This window comes from Pantherophis guttatus, chromosome 2 (assembly GCF_059756535.1).
Source record: "Pantherophis guttatus breed Tessera chromosome 2, ASM5975653v1, whole genome shotgun sequence".
NCBI classification, from domain to species: Eukaryota; Metazoa; Chordata; class Lepidosauria; order Squamata; family Colubridae; genus Pantherophis; species Pantherophis guttatus.
This window is the reverse complement of record NC_142064.1, coordinates 288,418,655-288,446,347: the sequence shown is the minus strand read 5'-3', so window position 1 is coordinate 288,446,347 and position 27,693 is coordinate 288,418,655. Positions and strand designations below refer to the sequence as shown.

General features: G+C 41.8%; 2 protein-coding genes across 8 annotated transcripts; both read left to right on the top strand.

The window, feature by feature from the left end:
• Positions 1 to 285: 285 nt before the first annotated feature.
• LOC148116083 (uncharacterized) lies at positions 286 to 14,137 on the top strand. Of its 5 annotated transcripts, none has more exons than XM_087884825.1 (6): positions 286 to 499; positions 8,425 to 9,019; positions 9,305 to 9,407; positions 9,526 to 9,593; positions 9,976 to 10,105; positions 11,481 to 14,137. In XM_087884825.1, the coding sequence occupies exons 2-6, from the start codon at positions 8,600 to 8,602 to the stop codon at positions 13,508 to 13,510; spliced, it is 2,751 nt and encodes a 916-aa protein (XP_087740951.1). In that variant the 5' UTR covers positions 286 to 499; positions 8,425 to 8,599; the 3' UTR covers positions 13,511 to 14,137. The 5 variants fall into 5 exon arrangements, 4 of the variants coding, with proteins under 4 accessions (XP_087740951.1, XP_087740949.1, XP_087740948.1 ...); XM_087884823.1 differs by lacking the exon at positions 286 to 499 and adding an exon at positions 6,606 to 6,831; XM_087884822.1 differs by lacking the exon at positions 286 to 499 and adding an exon at positions 6,653 to 6,831 and having other exon boundaries at positions 8,418 to 9,019.
• Positions 14,138 to 17,632: 3,495 nt separating this feature from the next.
• LOC117658554 (uncharacterized) lies at positions 17,633 to 27,511 on the top strand. Of its 3 annotated transcripts, none has more exons than XM_060687410.2 (7): positions 17,633 to 19,235; positions 19,644 to 19,815; positions 22,385 to 22,981; positions 23,394 to 23,508; positions 23,631 to 23,695; positions 23,898 to 24,027; positions 25,539 to 27,511. In XM_060687410.2, the coding sequence occupies exons 3-7, from the start codon at positions 22,562 to 22,564 to the stop codon at positions 26,927 to 26,929; spliced, it is 2,121 nt and encodes a 706-aa protein (XP_060543393.2). In that variant the 5' UTR covers positions 17,633 to 19,235; positions 19,644 to 19,815; positions 22,385 to 22,561; the 3' UTR covers positions 26,930 to 27,511. The 3 variants fall into 3 exon arrangements, with proteins under 3 accessions (XP_060543393.2, XP_087740999.1, XP_087740998.1); XM_087884873.1 differs by having other exon boundaries at positions 18,302 to 19,235; positions 19,730 to 19,815; XM_087884872.1 differs by lacking the exon at positions 19,644 to 19,815 and having other exon boundaries at positions 19,021 to 19,235.
• Positions 27,512 to 27,693: the final 182 nt, after the last annotated feature.

Here is a 27,693-nt window from a genome sequence, read left to right as displayed (position 1 = left end):
CATGCCACTGGCCAAGATGCAGATTCTCCCAAAGCAGATCTCTAGTAATAGTTATGATTGGGGAAGGGAGAGGAAAAAGCCCCCTGACAAATGCCTGTGGAGATTTTCATTCATCCAGCTCATGACTGTCTCAAAGGTACTTTTCCATAAGGCAACTCCTCTCATGCCCATCGTCTCTTCCCCTCCTCCCCGCCTTCCTCCCTCAACAGATAATCTCCTTTTTCCCGCCTTTTCATGGAATCCTGGCACATTCCGCAGCGACCACCAGGGGTCGCTCTCAGATTCAAGAGGGAACTGAGCATGCGCCGGGCTCTTCCCCTAAATTCGTCTGGAGAGGCGTATCTCTCCTTCCTGCTCCCCCTCCCACACAGCCCCACTGAGAGTGGGAGGCGGGGCCTTTGCTGGGGGCGCAGAGGATGCCGGGAAGCCTTTGGGGAGACGCCGATCGAGACTCCCGAGTGGCGGCTCTGCCCGTGCAAAGGGGCCCCGCGCTGGAGGGGTGAGTGGAGACGACTCAAGTCTTCCTGCAGGGTCGGAGTCCGTGGTCCCATGATCCCCTGCCGCCCTTTCCCATGCAGGTTCCATGGAGTTGGGGGGGGAGCAAAGGAGAGAAATGGGGGTCCCCAGAAGGGGAGGGGGCGTTTCTCCCCATTTATTGGGGGAGTGGAGGCAGCCTCGAAGCCCCCCTGCTGGCTCTGGGTGCAAGGACGGATGTGCGAGGACTGGGACTGGGGTGCTGCTTCCCAGCCTTTCCTTTCCCCACGACCGCAAAGGAAAAGAAGGGAGACCTTGCAGGGGCGACGGAGGTGCAAAAGTGGGGCTGAGCCGCAGCATTCGCACTGTGTGCCCGATGAGGCCTTTCAAGCTTAATGAAAGGATTGTTCTTGACTCTCTTCTCTTAAATCGTGAGAATAAAGAAGTGGGAGATGAAAATCAAAAAAGCATACTTTAATCCAGTATGTATCCAGTCTTTTGAGTCTTTGAGAGAAGTTGATGAAGAAGGATTGGTCAAGAATTCGCTCCAGCTGCAGAGAAGGGAAAGTACCTGTTAGGATTCCCCACTTTCTTCCCTGACATTAGTTGTTGTTTTAATAAGGTTTTCTTTTTGTTATTTTTCCTTTGGGGATGGATTCTCACTAGTTAAATTAGTCACCCTTTTTCCTTGGTACTTTCTGTGGTTTTCCATTTTGGAGATGTAAGCTACAAATAGTTTGTGCTTCTCCTGGAGACAAAGAAGGAACTAGGATCAGCCCCTCCACGTTTAAGAGAGTGGCTGAACTTCATTTTAAGGTGTCTTCTTTCAAGCCTTGTCTTTCCTTTTCTTTATTACTATAATTCTTTATTGGCCAAGTGTGATTGGACACACAAGTAGTTTTTCTCAGGTGTATAAGCCCTCAGGGTAGATACAAGCAATCTATATAAATAAAAATGTAAATGTTCGTTTGTTCAAAATCTCAAATCTCTGAAAGTTCTTCACTGATTGCTTTGAAATTTTGACACAACGTTGCATTCGAATACGCCCATGTTTTTATATACCTACTATTACTATTATATGGATGTCGCACCTGTGACAGATAAAAACATGCTTCTTTGAAAAACAGCGCCATCTGTTGGACGTAAAAGCAACACACGCTATACTAAATATTTTACAATTCCATTTCAATCTTTCCGTTAATTATGTTGTGTGACATTGCGTTGGAATTGAGCTGTATCGATTGATCTGCGTTTGAATTTAAATATTTCTTTACTATTTTTTTTGCTTTTCCTTTGTTTTTTAGTTCGTGTTTTTCCTTTTTTCATGTTTTGCAATTTTATATGTTTTTGTTATAACTTTCTTTCTTCTTTTTCAGTGCAATTGATCTGTTTTAGTTCATCCAAATAATGACTCGCAGAAGATCAAACTTAGGTCGTCGTACTCGCAGAGCAGAAGCAGTGCGACGAGTAATTGCAAATCAAACTGAGGAAGAACGGGCATCAGCGAACGAGCGAAACAGACAAAGGATAGCTCAAATACGTGCCGAGGAACCACCCGAGCGACGTGCAGCCAGACTTGAGGATGCACGGTTGCGAGCACGGCGATCGCGTTCTGCAGCTTCATATCTGTTTCGTTCTCAACAGAATGAAAGCAACAGGCTGAGAATGGCTGAAAGACCTCAACGAGAAACAGCAGGTCATCGTCAAACACGACTCCGTGCTCAGCAATCACGTGATTACGATTGCCTTGCATTCCAGTACAACCCAGTTGATGATTATAGTTTGAGCCAGCATGTTCTCATCGGCACTATGACTGAAGTGTGTCCTTATTGCAAGGCTCTCAAATTTAATGGAGAAACGAAAGGAATGTGTTGCGCCGCCAGAAAAATTAAACTGCCTCAACGTAGAGAACCGCCAGAGCCATACTGCCAGGCTTGCAGGAAAAAAATGAATGAGCAACGTCATAGAAGCAACAATCTTGACAGGACCTTTCAAAGGTGAAGATGTCCTCATTCCTCACATTCCTATGATTCCAACGGATATGCTATTTCAATTTAAGAGATTGCAATTCCCAATTCGATTGGCATTTGCAATCACCAACAAAGCTCAGGGCCAATCTTTACAATTGTGCGGTTTAGATCTAGACACGGATTGTTTCTCACATGGACAATTATATGCTGCATGTTCTAGAGTCGGCAAACCAGACAATCTCTATATCTACACAGACAATGGAACAACAAAAAATATTGTATACTCACAAGCATTGTGAAATTAAACATATTAGAAATGTGCGCTTTCTCTTTTCTTTCTTTCCCATTTAACCAGACTGAGCCACAGCAACGCTTGGCCGGGTACAGCTAGTAAGCGATAAATCTATGATCATAGTCATCGTAAAAATACATTCATCATAAATGATAAGATTTATTGTCATAGCCATATGATACTGAATAAGCAATCCACATAAATCATAACAGTATAAATCATAAGATACAAGCAACAAAGTTATAAGCATATAAGAAGATGGGTAATAGGAAATATGATAAGAGTAATGTGATGGGGTGAGTTAACCAGTTTTTGGGGACAAGGCAAATTGTGTGAACCAGATTTCGTGTTATAGTATGACTTTGTTTCGGAAAGGCAAACCCTGAAAAACAAAGTGAGCATAGTAAGCCAGGGTTATATCCTAGGATCTAGGCATTTTATTTTATGTGAATTCAATCTTCATGGCATCCTTAGAATGTTGTTCCTTCCCAGGATCATTTCACTTAGTATTATTCAATATTAGGGGTCTTCTTCCTTTTCCTCCCTGAGACCCCTGACAAAAGATATTATTGGCATATTAAACCATTTTTGGAACTTCCTCCTTATGTCTTCTCCATGGCTCCAGTTACTTACAAATATACCAATTTAAAGACAAGAGTGAAAAACATCCTTAATGAATGTCTAATGCCTAAATGTCTCGATATAAAGCACAAGAAACACGTGTAAACATTCAGTATTCCATTCCAGCTTCTTAAGCTCCCTTAATTTTGTAATCTTGGATGAACTCTAAGTGTAAGATATGTAAATAAATAAATACATGCAAATAAATAAATAAATAATAATAATAATTTTTCTATACCACCCTTCTCCCGAAGGACACAAGGCGGTGTACAGCCTATCTAAAACACAAGACAAAACAACAGTTAAAAATTAAAATGATTAAATAGATTTGGCTCAATTAAAAACCCCAGAAATTTAAAATACCCCAATTTAAAATTATTATGTTGATAGGCCAGCCTGGCGGAACAACAGGGTCTTCAGTGCGCAGCGAAACACCCGGAGGTCGGAGATCTTACGTATTAAGGATGAATATGGATATCTTTTAGCTTCTACACATATCTACCACATATGGTAATATGATCCTGGAGTCTGATGATAACTGCCAACATTTCTCCGATATATTTTTGAACATTCTGGCTATCCTTGTCGGGGGGTAGGTGCCACCTGTAAAACATCTTATACAAATTCTCCTTATATGCTGTAGACATTGTCATTTCATAATTCTGCGACCACATTTTTTGCCATTTCTCTAAATCAATACCATGACCAAAGTTTTTCCCCCATGCTATCATTGACTCGTTAACTTGTTCTTCCTCCAATTTTACCTCTAACAAGTATCCATATAATTTTTTAATCACATAGTCATCAGAACCCATTAAAATCTTATCTAAATTAGTCATAACATTATAAAAACCTTCTTGTTTAGAATCTTCTTCATATCTAAAGCCTATTTGCCAGTAAGAAAACCAATCCATCTTGAGACCTTGTTCTTCTAATTCTTGCTTTAAGTTCACCCTTTTCATCCATTAATTCACTGTATCTAACAATTTGTTCCCTTCTGAATACTACTGAATATGAAAATGCTTCAATTGTAGATACCCAGACTGGAATTTTCAAATAATGTTGTTTTTTAATCTTCTCCCAAATCAATAACAGAACCTCACGTGTCCTCTAAAATATCCCTGTATTTTTGTTCCTTTATACCATAAAAAAGCATGCCACCCCATCAACAAATCATGTCCTCCTAGATTCAATAGTTAATATTTCTTAAGGTTATCCATTCTTTAATTCACATCAGGCTTGTTGCTTGATAATAAAGTTCCCAATCAGGTAAACCAAAGCTTCACCGTGTTCTAGCATCTTGTAGTAACTTTAATTTTATCCACGCCTTCTTTCCCTGCCAAATATATTTTAACACCATTTTATTCAAATCTTCAAAAAAGTCTTTCCCAATCTAATTGGACCAGGTTTAATCACTCTGTGGGCAGGATCTGGCCTGCCGGACTTGAGTTTGACACCCCTGCTTTAGAGACAACCCGTAGGAAATTAAGACCATAAAAGGAAATTTGTAAATAAGGACGGGGGGATGGGGATAGAATTATGTGTTGTGGAAGATGTAATCAGGGGCGGAGATAATGTATTCATTTTAGACGCTTTGGATAGGTTGTGACATCATAATTACTATGCCAATGAGCAAAAGGTGGGAGGCAAATTAGTAACTAGAGAATATATGGTAACTGTATTGATGGTTTAGGGTGTGTCCGCTGTACCTGCCAGTGTTGTGGCCCGCCTGCGGAGTTGGCAGCAGAGTCGGACAGTGAGGACATTGGGGAGGAACATGGGCCAGTCCTGGAATCTGGGGAAGGCTCAGATGAGGTCTCTGTGTTGGAGGCAGAGAGGGGGCCAGGGCTATCTGGGAGTTATGGGTTGCCTCCAGAGCCTCCAGTCGGACATCAGCGAGGCAGAGGAACAGGGGGAGCCTGTTCCCAGTGCACGCATGCCCAGAGCTGCCAGAAGGCAAGAATAGTTAAGACAAAAGGGATAACTCGGGAGTAGGACTTGGAGATGATTCGCCCCTCCCATAAGACATAAAGGAGAAGCAAAGGCACGTGAGCCTTTGCAGGAAGCAACTTTGTTCATTCTGGTTGGTTTAAATTGGGGTGAAATGCTACTGGTTCAGACTGGTTCGGTCAAACTGGTAGCGATGATGGCGGGGGGGTTCAGAGAAGCGGTAGCGACGGCAGCGCAAGGCTCTGCTCATCTGACCTTTTGTTGTTAGTTCATGGTTGTAACCAGGAAGTAACCTGTTTTTTACCCTCTGCGCAAGCGCAGAAGGGTTTGCGCATGCACAGAGGGTCCAAGCGCACACATGACGCTTCCGAACTGTTAGGGAAGGTAAGTAGATTTTACCCCGGCTTAAATTCTGAAGCTCCGTTTTGACTCTGTGCTCCATGTGCCCTTCCAAAGTTAATTGCCAATTAGGTCTTTGCAGCATGTCAAGAGAGATAAACGTGGGTACTTATCCACCTTATCCCGAAGTCGGACTCTTTACAAACTTTGTGACTCATTATGGGATGTGAATGAACATAACTCACAGCCGTTGAAATGAAAAGAGGGTTTTGGGGACTAATCCTGCAGGTTCGAATCTCGCCAGGCTCAAGGTTGACTCAGCCTTCCATCCTTTCTAAGGTAGGTAAATTGAGGACCCAGTTTGTGGGGGCAATAAGATGACTTTGTATAAATATACAAAAGGATGAAGGCTATTGCTGAGCACATTGTAAACCGCCCTGAGTCTCCGGAGAAGGGCGGCATATAAATCAAATTAAAAAAAATAATAATAATAATAATCCTGTGCTTTTTACTGTCTGAGGAAGCCTAGGTCAGAACAGCCTGTGCGATGTCGTCCTCCCTCTGCAAAGCAGTGAATAAACTTACCATCGTTTTCTCTTGGAGGTTTTGGCTGGTGATTGTTTATTTCCAAACTAGACAAGGAGTCCCACCACTCCCTTTTGCGGCCTCCTCCAATCACTGTTGAGCTTTCGGGGCGGCTGTTCTTGAGGGAAGCGAGTTCAAATCCTCCAGAGATATTTTTCTCCATCTCCACAAATGGTTCCTGGAGAGGAAGATGGAGAAGCTTCCACCGCTGAAGACGCTGATGCTTTTCTGCGACAGGGAGCCTTTCCTCCTCCTCACATGCCCATCATCCCTTCCCCTCCTCCCCACCTTCCTCCTCCAACAGATACTCTCCTTTTTCCCGCCCTTTCATAGAATCCTGGCACATTGTGCAGCGTCCACCAGGGGGCGCTCTCATATTCAGGAGGGAACTGAGCATGCGCTGGGCTCTTCCCCTAAATTCGTCTGGTGGGGCTCATCTCTCTTTCCTGTTCCCCCTCCCACACAGCCCCACTGAGAGTGGGAGGCGGGGCCTTTGCTGGAGGCGCAGAGGCTGCGGGGAAGCCTTTGGGGGAGACGCCGATCCCGACGAGACACCCGAGTGGCGGCTCTGCCCGTGCAAAGGGGCCCCTTGTTGGAGGGGTGAGTGGAGACGACTCAAGTCTTCCTGCGGGGTCGGAGTCCGTGGTCCCATGTTCCCCTGCCACCCTTTCCCATGCAGGTTCCATGGAGTTGGGGGGGGAAGCAAAGGAGAGAAATGGGGGTCGCCAGAAGGGGAGGGGGCGTTTCTCCCCATTTATTGGGGGGAGTGGAGGCAGCCTCGAAGCCCCCCTGCTGGCTCTGGGTGCAAGGACGGATGTGCGAGGACTGGGACTGGGGTGATGCTTCCCAGCCTTTCCTTTCCCCACGACCGCAAAGGAAAAGAAGGGAGACCTTGCAGGGGAGACGGAGGTGCAAAAGTGGGGCTGAGCCGCAGCATTCGCACTGTGTGCTCGATGAGGCCTTTCAAGCTTAATGAAAGTCTTGTTCTTAACTCTCTTCTCTTAAATCGTGAGAATAAAGAAGTCGGAGACGGAAATCAAAAAAGCATGTTTTGAATGTATGCATCCAGTCCTTTTGAGTCTTTGATCAAGAAGGATTGGTCAGAATTCGCTCCAACTGCAGAGAAGGGAAAGTACCTGTTAGGATTCCTCACTTTCTTCCCTGCATAGGTAATAGGAAATATGAGTAGAGTAATGTGGTGGGGTGAGTTAACCAGTTTTTGGGGTCAAGGCAAATGATATGAAGCAGACTTTGAGTTTGTTCTTGAAAAGCAAACCCTGAAAAACAGAAAGTGAGTATGGTAAGCCAGGGTTATATCCTAGGACCTAGGCATTTCATTTGATGTGAATATAATGTGCCCTACTAAGCAGGTATATACAAAAGTATGAAGGCTATTGCTTAACACATTGTAAGCCGCCCTGAGTCTCTGTAGAAGGGCGGCATATCAATCGAACCAATAAATAAATAAATAAATATAATACTGTACTATAGTATTTACAGTACTATCTGGATGGCCCTTCCCCCTCCTCCTTTGGACTTATTGGACAAGTCCTCCGGGGTTTTAGCTAATCCAACATACCTCAAAGGAATACATTCTCTCTCTCTTTGTTTTCTCAGATTACTTTCTCTTCTCCCTTACCTATCTGTTAACATTTATCTGCTCTCTAGCGCTAAGGAATGTCTCCCTGCACCCTCAGCATGGCCCCTCTCCTATGCCAAAGAACAAGATAATGCCCACATGTCCTTCTCCAAGTATATGCACCGTAGACATGGGAGAAAAGTTCCACAAAGCATATAATCTAACTACATTGTAAAATTCAGTCATATTTAGGTCTTAATGCAGGAAGGATACAATTGATTTCATGCATATGTTTTTACAGAGGTACAGTATAGAGGTATTATAAAAGCTTAACAAATTAATGCTTAAATGGAAAATACTTTTGCAGCAGCATAACATATATTGTACAATAGAATAACAAGTTTCTATTCGTTTATTACTATTCCCTTCATTACTATTTTATTTTTGAATTCCCTTATTTCTCACACAAATACCCACAGGATCCATCTGCTCAATACCACTGCAATACATTATCAGCTTCTTATTAATATCGATGAATGTTGTTCAGTGCTTACGTCCGTGACCTTCTCATTCTTTGAATTTATTTTCTTTTCCATCTCCAATGCAGAAACTAGAGTCATCACAACAACCTTCCTAACAACAAAAGGTACACTTGGGAGAAGATTCTGGATAACTTTTGTGATCAATCCTGCAGCTCCAGGAATCATCCTGTGAATTGAAAGGTCCACATTTGGAGATCCACAAGATTCCTCAGAACTATCTGGAATTTCCTTATAGGACAGAGAAAGAATGCAGAAAAAACCATTAGCTAATGAGGAAACTGGAAAATATGCCTCAGATGTTCAGCCTGGCATCTGTGGGAGGTTCTGGGCAAGAACTGGACAGAAGATCCTGGAGGAGAAAAGCATCATCCCTTCAGAGATTCAGCCATACAGCTTCAGAAACATCCAATATCAGGAGGCTGAAGGTCCCCGAGGACTTTGCAGCCGACTCCACAACATTTATAGTCAATGGCTGAGGTTAGAAAAGCATACTAAAACCCAAATGTTGGATCTGGTGGTTCTGGAGCAGCTCCATGCCCTTCTGCCCCTGCCGATGAAGAACTGGGTGCGGGAATGTGGAGCAGAGACCAGCTCCCAAGCGGTGGCCCTGACGGAAGGCTTCCTCCTGAGTCAGGCAGAGGAACAGAAGGAGGAAGTCGAATTGCAGGTGAGAGACTTTCATCTTGGAAGTCCAGAAGGGAATAAAGAATGTGTTCAAATTCGTCATCCCTCCCTTCCATACTTCTCTGGTCTTCATAATATTTTAAGATGTTCCACTAGTTTTTTCAGGACATTGTTCCATTATCCATTCTACAGCATAGACTGGAGACAGCCGTTCCTTTCTTGCACATTTTAGGCTCATTGATAGATATCGGGGCATTGAAGTTGTTTTTTGAGATCAAGAATCCACTTCATGTTCTGTGATGTATTTTTCTTTTCTCTTTTTTCCAAGTCTTTCACTCTGCAGACCAGAAAGTGGAATCCATCAAATCCCCCTCTGGAGCTGTTTTCCAGGAGGGTCTATCATGAATCCACAAGTCAGAACAACTCAGATGGTAATCAAAAGTCCACTCATTCCCAAAAGAGATTCCAGCTGTCTTACCTTCTCTGTCTCTTCTCTTCTGTGGAATAAGTTTATAAATTATCCATTTGAAATTTCTGTCTCCTTCACAGGGAAGAATAGAACGGATCTGACTCCTTTTTATGGTGGTGCTGAAAGATTGGTTGAAGCTCCAACTCAAGTAAGAGAGGGATAGTAAAAGATAAAATGTTCACAATACGAATGTTTTCTGAATAGGGATCCTATTAGTAATTCTTTGACATAGTATTGTGCAAGAAAAACTCAATAATACCTGAAATGATCACACGGCGCCTTTACAGTTTCTAAAATGCCTTGTTTATAACCATTGATAAGAAGAATAATGGCACCAGGTTAAAAGATAAAGCAGTCTGTTGAAATCTAAAGAGGGTGACCAGATCAGGGCCCTTCAGCCAGATGCTGAAAGTCTTGTTGATACATGAAGATAGACAGGCAGGCAGGCAGGCAGGCAGACAGACTCGGATAAAAAGTGATTCATTCCTTTCACTGCTGTTTTTTTTTTTTTTGGTTTTCTTCTCGTTCAGGAAGGTCTTGTGTCCTTTAAGGAGGTGGCTGTGTATTTCTCCGAAGAGGAGTGGTCTCAGCTGGATGCTGACCAGAAAGCACTGTATCGGGAAGTCATGTTGGAAAATCATAGGAACGTGACCTCTTTAGGTGAGAATATACAAGAATTTTTATCAGAATAAAAACTACAAATTTTGAAGTCGAAATAAAGAAGATAGAGTAATATGATTATTAATGAATAAGAAAAAAGCATGAGAAAATTGAGAAAAGAGAAAGTAATAGTTATTTTTTCCCAGGGCGGATAAAAATCAATGATTTTTTTTAAAAAATAAAAAAAACCAGATTTTTTTGATTTAAATCGGATTTTTTTGATTTAAATCGGATTTTTTTGATTTTTATCGAATTTATTTTAATAAACTTTTGGGGTAAAAATCTATCGTAAGATAGTTTTCTATTTAAGATACATAAATAATTTAGTTTATTCAGCATGAAATCGAGCTTAGTTATGTAGCATGAGGCTGTATATTCTGCAACACTGGGACTATCGGTGAGTCAACAGTGGGTCAAAGGAGTAGCAGAGATGACAGTTGCTCTTTAAAAATTATGATTTAAATCGAGTTGATTTAAATCAAGCCTTTTTACTAGTGATTTAAATCATGATTTAAATTGTGATTTAAATCAACTCGATTTAAATCAAATCCACCCTGTTTTTCCCCGTTTCTAAGGTTACGTCATTGTTTCCTCCACTACATAAGTTATCCTTTCTAATCTTCAAACATAAATTTGATTACAAGTTCATTTTTTCTTTTTTTCAGCCAAAAGTCCATCAGGGTTTCCAATAACTAATAAATATAGATACTATCTTTTCCCTGATTAGAGTCAATTTAGTCATCATTGAGAATTCAATTATCATCTTCAACCATTCCACCATTCTAGTTATTGTAGAGCCCTTCTAGTTTTTTGTTTGTAATAGTCCTGCTACGGTTGTCATACTCAGAAACAATCTTCTTCTCTACATGTTATCCCTTATTTACCCTTGCAGCTTTTTTTCTGCTGAAATCCATTAGGATGTTTTGGGACACAGCCTAAGTTTATATCTGCTTCATATTCTCAATGTGGCATTTGTAACATGGTTTTGAAATCTATATTGACTAAATTTATTGTATCACAAATATCCATGACATCCAAACTACAGTCATGCCTTCTTACTTCTAAAATTCTCTTTATATCTGAGCAACTCCCGCTTCTTATACAAACTGCACAGCAGTCCAATTTCAAATTGGGAAACCAAATCTTTCCATTTCCTTCCTTAGAAATTTGGAGAACTTGATATTTAATCCATAGTTTTTCTCTTGCCGTACAAATGTAAATGTATCGTCCAAAATTTTAATCAAGAAAGTTCTGCTCAAATTCTTGAAGGGCTTCTCTGGATCTAAGAAGTTTGAAGCAGTTTGTTTTTCATTATATTCAATCTTCGTATGCTTAGCTGTTTTAAAGTTATTTTCATTTTACTTTTCTTTTGAAGGTAATAATGGGGAGGAAGATGAAGATTCCAGAGAACTATTTGAGATGATCAGTCATTCATACAGTATGAAGAACCGTATAATTCTAATGGAAGTAGAAAGCCATGAAAGAAACCAATCTCTTTCTCATAAAAATGAGTTCCATATATCTCAAAAAAGGACCCGTTTAGGAGAGAATCCATATGAATCCATGGAGTGTGGAAAGAGCTTTATTAAGAACAGTCAACTTATTTACCATAAAAGGATCCACGAAGCAGAGAAAAGATATCAATGCATGGAGTGTGGTAAAGGTTTTCCTGAAAACAGTCAACTTACATGTCATAAAAAGATCCACACAGGAGAGAAGCCCTATAAATGCATGGAGTGTGGAAAGAGCTTCCCTCAGAAAAGTGATCTTATTCTACATATAAAGAGACACACAAGGGAGAGGCCACACAAATGCATGGAGTGTGGAAAGAGCTTTATTAAGAACTGTGAACTTATTTACCATAATAGGATCCATACAGGGGAGAAGTCATATAAGTGCGCAGAATGTGGAAAGAGCTTCTTCCACAGTTCTTCTCTTAATTTTCATAAAAGGATCCACACAGGAGAGAGGCCTTATAAATGCACAGAATGTGGAAAGAGTTTTTCTACAAAGACGTGTCTTACGACCCATGAAATGAGCCACTCAGGGGAGAAGACTTATAAATGCATGGAATGTGGAAAGAGTTTTTCCATGAAGATGTATCTTAAGACCCATGCAAGGATCCACACAGGGGAGAAGCCTTATAAATGCATGGAATGTGGAAAGAGTTTTTCTATGAAGACGTATCTTAAGACCCATGCAAGGATCCACACAGGGGAGAAGCCTTATAAATGCATGGAATGTGGAAAGAGTTTTTCTACGAAGACTTATCTTAAGACCCATGAAAGGATCCACACAGGGGAGAATCCTTATAAATGCATGGAATGTGGAAAGAGTTTTTCTGCAAAGATGTGTCTTAAGACCCATGAAATGATCCACTCAGGGGAGAAGACTTATAAATGCATGGAATGTGGAAAGAGTTTTTCCATGAAGACGTATCTTAAGACCCATGCAAGGATCCACACAGGGCAGAAGCCTTATAAATGCATGGAATGTGGAAAGAGTTTTTCTACGAAGACGTATCTTAAGACCCATGAAAGGATCCACACAGGGGAGAATCCTTATAAATGTATGGAATGTGGAAAGAGTTTTTCTGCAAAGACGTATCTTAAGACCCATGAAAGGATCCACACAGGGGAGAAGCCTTATAAATGCATGGAATGTGGAAAGAGTTTTTCAAGGAAGACGCATCTTAAGACCCATGCAAGGATCCACACAGGGCAGAAGCCTTATAAATGCATGGAATGTGGAAAGAGTTTTTCAACAAAGACGCATCCTAAGATCCATGCAAGGATCCACACAGGGGAGAAGCCTTATAAATGCATGGAATGTGGAAAGAGTTTTTCCGTGAAAACATATCTTAAGAAACATGCAAGGATCCACACAGGGGAGAATCCTTATAAATGCATGGAATGTGGAAAGAGTTTTTCCACAAAGACGTATCTTAAGACACATGAAAGTATCCACGCAGGGGAGAATCCTTATAAATGTATGGAATGTGGAAAGAGTTTTTCTGCAAAGACGCATCTTAAGACCCATGAAAGCATCCACACAGGGGAGAAGCCTTATAAATGCATGGAATGTGGAAAGAGGTTTTCTGTGAAGACGTATCTTAAAAAACATGCAAGGATCCACACGGGGGAGAAGCCTTATAAATGTATGGAATGTGGAAAGAGTTTTTCAAGGAAGACGCATCTTAAGACCCATGAAAGGATCCACACAGGGGAGAAGCCTTATAAATGCATGGAATGTGGAAAGAGTTTTTCAAGGAAGACGCATCTTAAGACCCATGAAAGGATCCACACAGGGGAGAAGCCACATCAATGCATGGAGTGTGGAAAGAGATTTTCCGTGAAGACGTATCTTAAGAACCATGCAAGGATCCACACGGGAGAATTCTTATAGATGCATGGAATGTGGAAAGAGTTTTTCCGTGAAGACGTATCTTAAGACCCATGAAAGGATCCACATATGGGAGAAGCCTTATAAATGCATGGAATGTGGAAAGAGTTTTTCAACGAAGACGCATCTTAAGACCCATGCAAGGATCCACACAGGGCAGATGCCTTATATATGCATGGAATGCGGATAGAGTTTTTCAACGAAGACGCATCCTAAGATCCATGCAAGGATCCACACAGGGGAGAAGCCTTATAAATGCATGGAATGTGGAAAGAGTTTTTCCACAAAGACGTATCTTAAGACCCATGCAAGAATCCACACAGGGGAGAAGCCTTATAAATGTATTAGTTGAATACCTCTGCTCAACTATGAAAATATGTGATCATACTTGATAAATTGACACAGCTTGAAAATTAACGAGTAGTTATGATTGGCCTCTCCTCTCCCCTTCTCACTCTCAGCCTTGCCCCACAGAAGCCTCCCCATCCTATCCCTTTCTCTCCTTCAGACTTGCCCCACAGAGGCCTCCCCATCCTATCTCCCTTCTCTCCCTCAGGCTTGCCCCACAGAAACCTCCCATATCCTATCCCCTGCTTGGTGCTGTGAAAGTAAAACTAAAACTGAAACTCCTCTGCTTGTGTTTTGCATTTGGAACAGATTTCAGGTGGGAAGAGGGAGTAGCATCAGAGCATTAATAATAATACAAGAAATACTAATGCTCTGATGTTCATTTTGAAAAATCCTTTCTTAGTGAGCATGTAGAAGCCAAGAGGAACATACGTGGCAAATTTCAAGTTTGTAGACTTTACGGTTCTGGAGATTTTGTGATGATGCATGAGTGTTATTTCGCTTTTAGCTGCTGCTTGGCAGATTACAACTAGTTCTTTTACATTATGAAATCATCCTAGCTGAAGACTTTGGTTCATAATTCTTACTTGGCGCCTGTCACTGTCCACCTAGGTCTAGGATATATTAAATCAAAAGGCTATATTTTTGTTTCCCACACCAAGAAAATTTTAATTTTTGACAGGAAGCATAGGCTTAGATACTAAAATGTAATTCTAGGCATACTGTGGGAAAAGCATAAATGGGCAATGCCTTACAGAAGTTACAGCTAAATGAATGGTATTTTAATTTTATATTCTCTTTTCCATAATCTCCATCATTTTGTAGTTCCCCCTTTTTTTCCAGTGACAGATGAAATGCCTTTTCCCCCCTCTTCATTTGTCCTCCGAGGAGGCTCCTGAGATAACATTCTTGGAACATCTACCAGTTTCAACATTTTCCCCACTTTCTTTTTCTTTTTCTGGTTTTTTTTCCCCCTCAGCATTATTTCCTTTCTCACAAGCAGCAACTTGATCTTTCTGATAATTCTTGGCTTCACCCAGAGCCAAGAATTTGACAAGTGCAAGTGTATATACAGAACCAGAGAACAAAAAGAAGGTTAAAAATCTCCCATTTTCCTGATTGTGGCTTCCCTGCTCCATCTTCCTCCCTTTCAGGCAGGAGTTTGCAAGAACCATAAAATACAAAATGTATTTCTCAGAGAGCCGCCTGGTCCTCGTCTTCTGCCTGGCTGGCCATTTCTGACACGATTTGGCCTGTGGGGAACAGAACCTATTATTTTTACAGAATTGTAATAAGATATGCTGGCCTGTGAAGAAACTAAATTGTATACATTTCTAATCTCACGAGCTAGGCTGAGGAAGTCTCGGAGGGCCAGTGGCTGGGGGTGGGCGTGGCCATCCTGGGTGTTTGACACAGGCTCAATATGCATTTTTTCCCCTTCTTTCTTTCCACAGTTCTTTACTATAACCATTTTCTTATCTCTTCTACCAGATATTACTGGCAAATATTTATTACTTATTCTTCATATTCCACTAAACTTTTTATTTCTAAATTAATACCCCACTGTTTAATAGTACATTGCTTTTCCAGGCAGAGAAATACATTAGCATAAATAAGATTTATTTTATTTTTATTTATTTATTTTATTTGGCTTAAATGCCGCCCTATCTCCCAATGAACTCAGGGCGACTCACAATAATAATAAAAATAATAAAACACAAGCCACAATACAAAGTTAAAATCTAAAATTTAAAAAATTTAAAATTTAACCCTTAAAACCCCATCAGTCCAAGTCGAGGAATTTGAAAAGCCAAGTTTTTAATCACGGTGGAAGGTGCGAAGGTCAGGCGCCAAACGGACCTCCAAAGGGAGTTGATTCCAGAGGGTGGGCGCACCCACAGAGAAGGCTCTACCCCTGGGGGCCCCTGTTCCTACCCATCCAGACCCATACCATTTCCAGGCACCGGGCCATCATGTCAAGGGCATCACTGGGTTGGTTTGGGGTGGATATGAAGAGCTGAGTATCATCAGTGTACTGATGATACCTCACCCCAAAACCACGGATGATCTCCCCTAGCGGTTTCATATAAATGTTGAACAGGAGGGGCGAGAGAACCGATCCCTGGGGCACCCCACAAGTGAGGGGCCTCAAGGTCGATCTCTGCCCCCCTGCCAACACCACTTGCGTTTGACCCGAGAGGTAGGAGGAGAACCACCATAAAACAGTGCCTCCCACTCCCAGCTCCTCGAGGCGACGCAGCAAGATATCGACAGTATCAAATGCTGCCGAAAGATCCAATAGGACCAGAACAGAGGAATAACCTCTGTCCCGAGCCTTCCAGAGATCATCCACCAGCGCAACCAATGCCGTCTCCGTGCTGTACCCAGGCCTGAAACCCGATTGGTACGGGTCGAGGTAATCCAGTTCATCCAGGACCAGCGGGAGCTGACGCGCCACCACATTCTCAATAACATTTGCTAAAAAGTGGAGGTTGGAGACTGGACGAAAATGACTTAAAACATCTAAAAAATCTAACAGCAGAGGTAAATTTTCAGGATAGTTAATAGAAATGGCTGTCAATTATAGATTGTTGATTGTGAATTAAATGCACCTACAGTATATAAAATCTGGCATTAAACTGTAGTATTAACAGGATGTTGCAGGGGTGAAATGCTCTTGGTTTGGACCGGATTGCCCGATCCGGTAGCAATGGCAGCGGGTGGTTCGGAGAACCAGTAGCAAAAATCCCTGCACCCCCCTCCCCCACCATGCCCAGATGAGCCGCAGGATCATCAGATCCTGAGGCCCAGCTTTTTTTTTTTTTTACTTTTAAAGCATTTTTTCTACTACCTCTTCCCACGAAAAAATGCTTTTAAAAGTAAAAAAAAAAAGCCTCTGATGATCGCGCGGCTCAGCTGGGATAGTCAGAGGCTTTTCAAAGCATTTTTTTTCTGCAACCTCTTGGCCGAAGAGGTGGTAAAAAATATGCTTTGAAAAGTCTCTGACGATCTCAGCTGAGTTTCCTGATCGGCAGAGGCTTTTCAAAACATTAGAAAAAATGCTTTGAAAAGTTAAAAAAAAAAAGTTGGCCACGTCCACCCAGTCACATTACCACCACCAAGCCACGCCCAAAAAACTGGTAATAACAAATTTTACATTTCACCCCTGGGATGTTGCTTGTTTTCTATCTAGATCAGGCACTTCCGAGGGCCACATAACTATAATCCCATCCTATCCAGTCCTCCTGCAGTACTCTGCTGGCCGAAAATGGGCCGTGCATAGGTCCTGCGGGGCCCGTTTTTGCCTAGCAGAATGCTCCTGGAGGTCGGGTGAGTGTTGCTGGAGGCTGCGGAGGCCAAAAAGGGGCCACCCAGGCGCCTCATGGTCACCTCCACGTGACCTGGTTTTGGCCAAGAGAGTACTGCTGGAGGCCAGGGAGGCCAAAAACAGGCCATGCAGGCATCTTCAGGGGGCCTCCGCACAGCCCATTTTTGCCCAGGAGAATGCTGCTGGAGGCCAGGGAGGTGTAAAAAACCCCCTGAAACCCGCTTTTGGCCTCCCTGGCCTCCAGCAGCATTTTCCTAGCCTCCAGCAGAATTTTGGCTGGCAGAGGCACCTTGGGCCAGTCCTTTGATATTTCCAGGCCACCCCATGGACCAGGTGTAATCACCCTGCTGGCCTTGAGTTTGACACCCCTGCTTTAGAGACAACCCCTAGGAACTTAAGACCATAAAAGGAAATTTGTAAATAAGGGCAGAGGGGGAGGATAGAATTATGAGTTGTGGGAGATGTAATCAGGGGCGGAGATAATGTATTCATTTTAGATGAATTGGATACGTTGTGACATAATTACTATTCCAATGAGCAAAAGGTGGGAGGCAAATTTGTAACTAGAGAATATATGGTAAATGTATTGATGATTTAGGGTGTGTCCGCTGTACCTGCCTGTGTTATGGTCCGGCTTTGTGTTGTAGGCAGAGAGGGGGCCAGGGCTATCTGGGAGTCATGGGCTGCCTCCGGAGCCTCCAGAGTCGGACATCAGTGATGCAGAGTGTGCGCATGCACAGAGCTGCCAGAAGACAAGAATAGTTAAGACAAAATGGATGACTCTGGAATAGGGCTTGGAGATGATTGGCCTCTCCCATAAGACATAAAGGAGGAGCAAAGGCACGTGAGCTTTTGCAGGAAGCAACTTTGTTCGTTCTGGTCGGTTTAAATCGGGTGAAATGCTACCGGTTCAGACTGGTTCAGTCAAACTGGTAGTGATGGTGGTGGATGGTTCGGAGAAGCGGTAGCGACAGCAGCGTGAGGCTCTGCCCACCCGCCCGTTTGTTGTTAGTTCCTGGTTGTACCCAGGAAGTAACCTTTTTTTTACCCTCTGCACAAGCACAGAAGGGTTTGCACAGGCACAGAGGATCCAAGCACACACGTGACGCTTCCGAATCGTTAGGGAAGGTAAGTAGATTTTACCCCTGGTTTAAATTCTGAAGCTCCGTTTTGACTCTGTGCTATGTGTGGCCTTGCAAAGTTAATTGCCAATTAGATCTTGGCAGCGTGTCAAGAGAGATAAATGTGGGTGCTTATCCACCTTATCCCGAAGTCGGATTCTTTACAAACTATTTGTGACTCATTATGGGATGTGAATGAACATAATTCACAGCCGATGAAATGAAAAGAGGCTTTTTGGGACTAATCCTGTGCTTTTTACTGTCTGAGGAAGCCTAGGTCAGAACAGCCTGTGCGATGTCGTCCTCCCACTGCAAAGCAGTGAATAAAATTACCATCGTTTTCTCTTGGCGGTTTTGGCTGGTGATTGTTTATTTCCAAACTAGACAAGGAGTCCCACCATTCCCTTTTGCGGCCTCCTCCAATCACTGTTGAGCTTTCGGGGCGGCTGTTCTTGAGGGAAGTGAGTTCAAATCCTCCAGAGATATTTTTCTCCATCTCCACAGACGGTTCCTGGAGAGGAAGATGGAGAAGCTTCCACCGCTGAAGACGCTGATGCTTTTCTGCGACAGGGAGCCTTTCCTCCTCCTCACATGCCCATCGTCCCTTCCCCTCCTCCCCACCTTCCTCCCCAACAGATACTCTCCTTTTTTCCGCCCTTTCATAGAATCCTGGCACATTGCGCAGCTTCCACCAGGAGGTGCTCTCATATTAAGGAGGGAAGTGAGCAGGCGCCGGGCTCTTCCCCTAAATTCATCTGGAGAGGTGCATCTGTCCTTCCTGCTCCCCCTCCCACACAGCCCCACTAAAAGTGGGAGGCGGGGCCTTTGCTGGAGGCGCAGAGGCTGCGGGGAAGCTTTTGGGGAGACGCCGATCCCAACGAGACTCCCGAGTGGCAGCTCTGCCCGTGCAAAGGGGCCCCACGCTGGAGGGGTGAGTGGAGAGGGATCAAGTCTTCCTGCAGGGTCGGAGTCTGTGGTCCCATGTTCCCCTGCCACCCTTTCCCATGCAGGTTCCATGGAGTTGGGGGGGAGCAAAGGAGATAAATGGGGGTCCCCAGAAGGGGAGGGAGCGTTTCTCCCCATTTATTGGGAGACTGGAGGCAGCCTCGAAGTCTAATATCATCCTAGCCAAACATTTCAATGCAATCAAGTTCTTTTTACTAACTACAAAACAATTGGTCTGTTTTTATCAAAATTTTAAAGAGATATAAAGCCTAGTAAATATCTAGTTAATCTAATTAGACAATCTTATCACCCTTCTAAGTTTAACCTTCTTTTGAGCCAAACAAAACATCTGTCCCAACTTCTATTATATGCTGAATCTTTCTTGTCTTTTAAGATATATGTTAGCCTGTCCATCTCAGCACATCGAAGAATCTTGTTTATTATCAGATGGTCAGGGGGCGTATCTGCATCTTTCCACAGTTGAGCAAATGCCATTCTCTCCACTGTTGAGACATGGACAAATATATACCAATCCTTCTTATCGACGTAGTCCGGTCTTATTCCGAGTAAGTAGCTGTCTGGGTGAAGAGGGAAGCTCACACCTGTTATTTCCAACAGCCACTGCTGTATTTTCCCCCAGTAGCGTCTAGCTGATGGACAACTCCACCACTGAGGGAAGAAAGTACCTTGGCCGACCCACATTTCCAACATCTATCAGAAGATCCTGGGAACATCTTAGCGATTCTGGCGGGGGGGAGGTACCAACGGTAGATCATTTTATAAAAGTTTTCTTTGAACGGGGAAGAAAGGGTCAGTTTCATAGTTTTGTTCCATACATTTTGCCATGCATCAAGCTGAATTGTTGTTCCAATATTTCTCCCCCAGGCAATCATCGTGTCCTTTACAATCTCATCCGCCATAAAATTGGACAGAAGAAGATTGTAAACGTTGGAAATAAATTTCCTTCGGCCACCTAGGAAAAGCTTGTCAAACGTTTGTAAATGAAGGGAAATACCATGTTCCTGTTTATCCCTAGCGAATCTAGTTTGAATTTTCGCATAGGACCACCAGTCTATGTCTAATCCTCTAGTTTGGAGATCGGCTCTAGGTCTAAGTCTCCCGACTTCATCCAACAAGTCACCATAAGCCCAGTTCCTCTTTATATTGTGCACAGTCGGAAGGGTCACTGCCGCTAATGGAGACACCCACTTAGGAATCGGTGTATAACCTTGTTTCTACAACGTTTCCCAAACCCTTAATAAAATTCCTCTAATATAATGATTAGTAAAATGTTTGGATTGTTTGTCTTTCTGAGACCACAAGAAGGAATGCCATCCCCGCTGCAAATCATATCCTTCAATTGCCAAAATGCACTTTCAAGAAATCACCCAATCTTTTATTCAAACCAGGGTTGAAGCTTGGTAATAAAGCTCCCACATAGGGAGCCCCAAGGGGGTGGCTGAACATTTTAAGGGGTATCTTTTCAAGCCTTGTGTTTCATGTGAACTGCCTATACGGTTGGCTATCCAATTTGGGGTTAGGGCAAATTGTGTGAACCAGCCTTCGTGTTATAGTATGACTTTGTTCCCCAAAAGCAAACCCTGAAAAACAGAAAGTGAGCAATTTCATTTGATGTGAATTCATGGCATCCTTAGAAAGCTGTTCCTTCCCAGGATCATTTCACTTAGTATTATTCAATATTAGGGGTCTTCTTCCTTTTCCTCCCTGAGACCCCTGACAAAAGATATTATTGGCATATTAAACCATTTTTGGAATTTCCTCCTTATGTCTTCTCCATGGCTCCAGTTACTTACAAACATACCAATTTAAAGACAAGAGTGAGGAACATCCTTAATGAATGTCTAATGCCTAAATGCCTCGATAGGAAGCACAAGAAACACATGTAAACATTCTGTATTCCATTCCAGTTTCTTAAGCTCCTTTAATTTTGGCATCTTGTACGAGCCCTAAGTGTAGGGTAAATCTGGATAGAAAGTTCATACAGAGAGTGGTAAGGACAGCCGAGAAGATTATAGGATGCTTGCTTCCTGTTATTCAGGGCACTGCTTATAAGCGCAATGTGTTTGGAGCTCAAAGTGTTGTTAGGTTTAGGTTTAGGTTTAGGTTTATTTGATTTGTATACCGCCCTACTCCCGAAGGACTCAGGGCAGTGAACAGCCAACAATAAAATACATAAATACAAAAAATTTAAAAACCAGATAAAATCAAATTAAATCATTTTGGCCCAGACAGATTAAAACACCCCAATAATTTAAAAACAGATTAAAATTTACATATTTAAAAAGGGAAGAAATTAGGCCAAGCCCGCCTGATGGAATAAAAAGGTCTTCACAGCACGGCGGAAGGAGCGCAGATCCGGGATCCTCCGTATCTCCGGGGGGAGCTCATTCCAGATGGTAGGTGCCCCCACAGAGAAGGCTCTCCCCCTAGGGGCCGGCAGTCGACACTGTTTGGCTGATGGCACCCGGAGGAGTCCCTCTCTATGAGACCCCACACCTCCACTTTCCAGTCTGTTTCTGTTTCTGTTCTGGAGGAGGTTTTGAGGTACTTCTCAAAGGACTATTAGATTCTGTAAGAGCTTTGTTCCCCATGCCTTACCAGGTAAACAGATTTATTTTTCTAGCCATGTACATGCACAAATCCGAACTAGACCTTTTGCTATATATGTGAGTATATGCATAATTATGTATTTATGTATTTAGTTTGTTATGTTTAAATATTGTATATTGGAGATGTGAGAGCTGTTTGCAATGGAATTACCTTTTAATGTATGCTGATTAGTGTACATTCAAAATGACAATAAATTATCCTATCCTATCCCAACCTAACCTAATCTAACTAAACTTTATTTTTTTTAAAAAAAATTAGTCTATCCTTTGGGCGAAAAAAAAAGAAAAGAAAATCCTCCAAATATAAAACATTTGTTTTATATTCCTGTAAAGCATATTTTGCACCACATTTGATGGACACACAGACACACAAATACCCACAGGATCCATCTGCTCAATACCATTACAATACATTATCAGCTTCTCATTAATAAGAATGAATGTTGTTCAGTGCTTACGTCCGTGACCTTCTCATTCTTTGATTTTATTTCCTTTTCCATCTCAGATGCAGAAACTAGAGTCATCACAACAATTTTCCTAACAACAACAAGTGAATTCTTGGGCGAAGATCCTGGATAGCTTTTGTGATCACTCCTGCCACTTCAGGAATAGTCCTATGAATTGAAAAGTGTTTGGAGATTCCTCAGAACTATCTGGAATTTCCTTATAGGACAGAGAAAGAATGCAGAAAAAACCGTTAGCAAATGAGGAAACTGGAAAAGGCCTCCCAGCGGTTCAGACTGGCAGCTATGAGAAGATCTGGGCAAGAACTGGGCAAAAGATCGTGGAAAAGGAAACCATTACCCCTTCAGAGATTCAGCCATGCAACTTCAGAAACATCCAATACCAGGAGGCTGAAGGTCCCCGAGGACTTTGCAGCCGACTCCACAACATTTATAGTCAATGGCTGAGGTTAGAAAAGCACACTAAAACCCAAATGTTGGACCTGGTTGTTCTGGAGCAGCTCCTGGCCCTTCTGCCCCTGCCGATGAAGAGCTGGGTGCGGGAGTGTGGAGCAGAGACCAGCTCCCAAGCGGTGGCCCTGGCAGAAGGCTTCCTCCTGAGTCAGGCAGAGGAGCAGAAGGAGGAAGTCGAATTGCAGGTGAGAGACTTTCATCTTGGAAGTCAGAAGGGAATAAAGAATGTGTTTGAATTCCTCACTCCTCCCTTCCATACTTCTCTGGTCTTCATAATATTTTAAGATGTTCCACTACCTTGTTTCCAAAAAAATAAGACCCTGAACCCTGAAATAAGTGCTTGGCCTTATTGCCATGCACTCAATAGCATGATTGGGCTTATTATCAGGGGATGTCTTATTTTGGGGGAAACAGGGTAGTTCTTGCAGGACATTGTTCCATTATCCATTCTAGAGCATAGACTGGAGACAGCCGTTCCTTTTTTGCACATTCTAGGCTCATTGATGGATATCGGGGCATTGAAGTTGTGTTTTGAGAACAAAAATCCACTTCATGTTATGTGATGTATTTTTCTTTTCTCCTGCCCTCTGTTTCAAGTCCTTCACTCTGCAGAACAGAGAACCTATGAGAAAGAGGAATCCATCAAATCCCCCTCGGGAGCTGTTTTCCAGGGGGGTCTATCATGAATCCGCAAGTGAGGACATCTCAGATGGTAATCAAAAGTCCACCCATTCCCAAGAGAGATTCCAGCTGTCTTACCTTCTGTATCTCTTCTGTAGAATGCCTCTTGCAATTTTATTAATTATCCATTTAAAATTTCTGTCTCCCTCACAGGGAAGGACAAAATGAATTTGACTCCTTTTTATGGTGGTGCTGAAATTCTGGTTGAAGCTCCAAAAGTAAGAGAGGGATAACACATTTTCTTCTACAACCACTGGGTGGGTTGTGATAGGTGGGATTTCCATAGCCCATACCAGTTGATTCTCTACAGATGCTGAAAGTCTTGTTGATGCATGGGGATAGACAGACAGACAGACCCAGACAAAGAGTGGGATTGCTTCCTTTCACTGCTGATTTTTCTTCTGTTTCCTTCTCATTCAGGAAGCTCTCGTGTCCTTTAAGGAGGTGGCTGTGTATTTCTCCGAAGAGGAGTGGTCTCAGCTGGATGCTGACCAAAAAGCACTGCATCGGGAAGTCATGCTGGAAAATCACAGGAACGTGGCCTCTTTGGGTGAGAATATACAGGAATTATTTATCAGAATAAAAGCTACAAATTTTGAAAACGAAATAAAGAAGATACGGTAATGTGATTTAATGCATAAGAAAAAAGTATGATACAATTAAAAAAAGAGAAAAGACAAAATAATAGTTATATTTCCCCCCTCTTTCAAGATTACATCATTGTTTCCTCCTTTATCATTGAGAATTCTATCATCATCTTCAACCATGCTACCATTCTAATTATCGTACAGCCCTTCTAGTTTTTTGTTTGTAATATCTCATATTCATATCATACTCAGAAACGATCTTCTATGACTGTAGATTAGTGCCAAAATAAAGTGTTCTGATTTTAGTTGGATATTAATCTTTAAAGTTCTCTGTATCTCTGAATGCCTTTTTTACAAGGCCACCAAAGCATTACAAAACCTTTATCTTGTCCACATTTCCAATAATAGTTTGAGGTACATTTATACACTTTTGATATTTTTCATATGATTTTCATATTCCTTTTTATATGTAGAGGTTTTAGCAATTACATATTCAACTTTTCTACACAACTGAGATTCAATTTCTACTTTATGTTGTTGAACAATATATGAGAACCAGGGGTGAAATGCTGCCAGCTCCATCCGGCTCACGGAAGCTGGTAGTGCCGGCGGCGGATAGTTTGAAGAGCTGGTAGTGCTGGTTGCGGAAGGCTCCACCACCACCACCCTGAAACCGGGACGTCTTCACGTCCCAGTTTTGACTATCTGCGCATGTGCAAATGGCTCTGCGCATGCAGATAATGGTGCGCACCCAGATGCAGCCGTACACCACATCATTGAGCCGGTAGGGATAGGAAGTAAATTTTATGGCTGATGAGAACTATATGGTTTTTCCATTCTTGACTTCATTTGGTATTTTCACAGCTCAAGTTCTAATGCCTCTGTACATGTTATCCATTGTCTTTCCTTGCAACTTTTTTTCTGCTGAAAGCCATTAGGATGTTTTGGGGCACAGCCTGACTTTATATCTGCCTCATATTCTCAATGTGGCATTTGTAACATTATGGTTTTGAAATCTAGATTGATTAAATTTATTGAATCACAAACATCCATGACATCCAAACTACTGTCATGCCTTCCTACTTCTAAAATTCTCTATTTATTCATTCATTCATTCATTCATTCATTCATTCATTCATTGGTTCTATTTATATGCCGCCCTTCTCCGGAGACTCAGGGCGGCTTACAATGAGTTAAGCAATAGCCTTCATACTTTTGTATATCTGAGCAACTCTCACTTCTTATACAATCCGCACAGCAGAATACAAAGTCCAATTTCAAATTGGGAAACCAAATCTTTCCATTTGGAGAATTTGATATTTAATCCATGGTTTTTCTCTTGCCATACAAACGTAAATGTATCTTCCAAAACTCTGCATCTAAGATTGAAGCTGTTTGTTTTTCATTATATTCAGTCTTCCTCTGCTTTGCTCTTTGTCCCTAACATTATTTGCATTTTTCTTTTCTTGTGAAGGTAATAATGGGGAGGAAGATGAAGATTCCAGAGAACTATTCGAAATGATCAGTCGTGGATACAATATGAAGAACCCTACAATTCTAATAGAAGTAGAAAGCCATGAGAGAAACCAGTCAAATAATTGCAATCAGGAAAGCTCATCTTCTGTTCATGCCTCAGCGAAAGCCTCTGTGACCGAACAAGGACAACTAAAAACGAAATATATTGGAAAATGTACAAAACTATTCATAAATAAATTAGATGTAAATCAATACTATCAAACCCAAACCAATGGAGAAGATTATATATGTAGAGACAATGGAAAAAATTACAAATGGACGCAGTCTCTTCCTCATAAAAATGGGTCCTGTACATCTCAAAAAAGAACCGACATAGGAGAACAGCCACATAAGTGCATGCAGTGTGGAAAGAGCTTTAGTAGGAAAAGTTACCTGAAATGTCATAAGAGGATCCACACAGGAGAGAAACCCTATAAATGCATGGAGTGTGGAAAGAGCTTCCCTTATAGTACTTCTCTTACTTCACATTCCCGGATCCACACAACAGAGAAGCCATATAAATGCACGGAGTGTGGAAAGAGCTTTAGTTGGAGGAACAGTCTTGCTTCCCATAAAAGGATCCACAAAGCAGAGAAGATATATAAATGCACTGAGTGTGGTAAAGGTTTTATTGAAAACAGTAAACTTACACGTCATAAACGGATCCATACAGGAGAGAAGCCCTATAAATGCATGGAGTGTGGAAAGACCTTCTCTCATAGTAATTCTCTTACTTCCCATTACTCGGTCCATACAGGGGAGAAGCCATATAAGTGCACAAAGTGTGGAAAGAGCTTCTCTCAAAGGTCTTCTCTTAATCTTCATAAAAGAATCCACACAGGAGAGAAGCCCTATAAATGTATGGAATGTGGAAAGAGCTTCCCTAGCAGCAGTGACCTTGTTTTCCATAAAATGACCCACACAGGGGAGAAGCCACATAAATGCATGGAGTGTGGAAAGAGCTTTATTAAGAACTGTGAACTTATTTACCATAGTAGGATCCATACAGGGGACAAGCCATATAAATGCATGGACTGTGGAAAGAGCTTTATTAAGAACTGTCAACTTACTTACCATAGTAGGATCCATACCGGGGAGAAGTCATATAAATGTATGGAATGTGGGAAATGCTTTACGGAGTCTAGTAATCTTAATTCCCATAAAAATAGCCACACAGGGGAGAAGCCTTATAAATGCATGGAATGCGGAAAGAGTTTTTCTACGAACCGTTATCTTAATCACCATAAAAGGATCCACACAGGGGAGAAGCCTTATAAATGTATGCTGTGTGGAAAAGGTTTTATTATGAACAGTTATCTTAACTACCATAAAAGAACCCACACAATGTAGATGCCATATAAATCTGTGAAATCAGAAAAAAGGTTTACGAGGACCAACGGTGGTATTTCCCTATTGAAATAAATTTGGGTGAGAATCTTAAAATTTCAGATTTTAATTGTTGAAATGTATACATTTACTGAATTAGGACAGGTTTTTTTTGAGTCTTATCTTCACAACTTGAAGCCCAAGAGTAATAATTGTAATAATGAACAGTGGATTTTTGTAGCTACTTTCATTTGAAAATCAGTAATGGCATTTCACATAAATAATAGAGCATCTTTTTCATTTTTTTCCCAATTTCGATTGGATCATAAGGAAAGCCCAAATCCTCAAGAAAAAATTAATTTTTGAAATGAAGTCTAGGGTTAGCTACTAAAATGTAATTCCAGGCATTTTATGGGAAAGGCATAAATCAGGAAAGACTTGCAGAAGTTACAGTTAAGTATGAATTACCAAAGTATGAGTGATGCTAAAGAAGATACCTTATGAATAGAATAGTTTAACACTTTAAGTTATAATGAATTGCAAGATGTTGAAATTGTAAACATCTTCGGATATTGTGCTAAATTAAACGAATATTCAGAAAGGAAACATCCGTTGACGTGTAACATCAATATATAAACTATATTTAATGCTACAAAAAAATCCACTGGATTTATAATCACCAGCATGGTGTATTCAGTTTGGACAAGGGACAAGAATGTATTCCAGTATTGAGCTGGAAAATAATTGTTCTAAGAGGGATGTGATCAGGAATTTATTTAATAGAAATT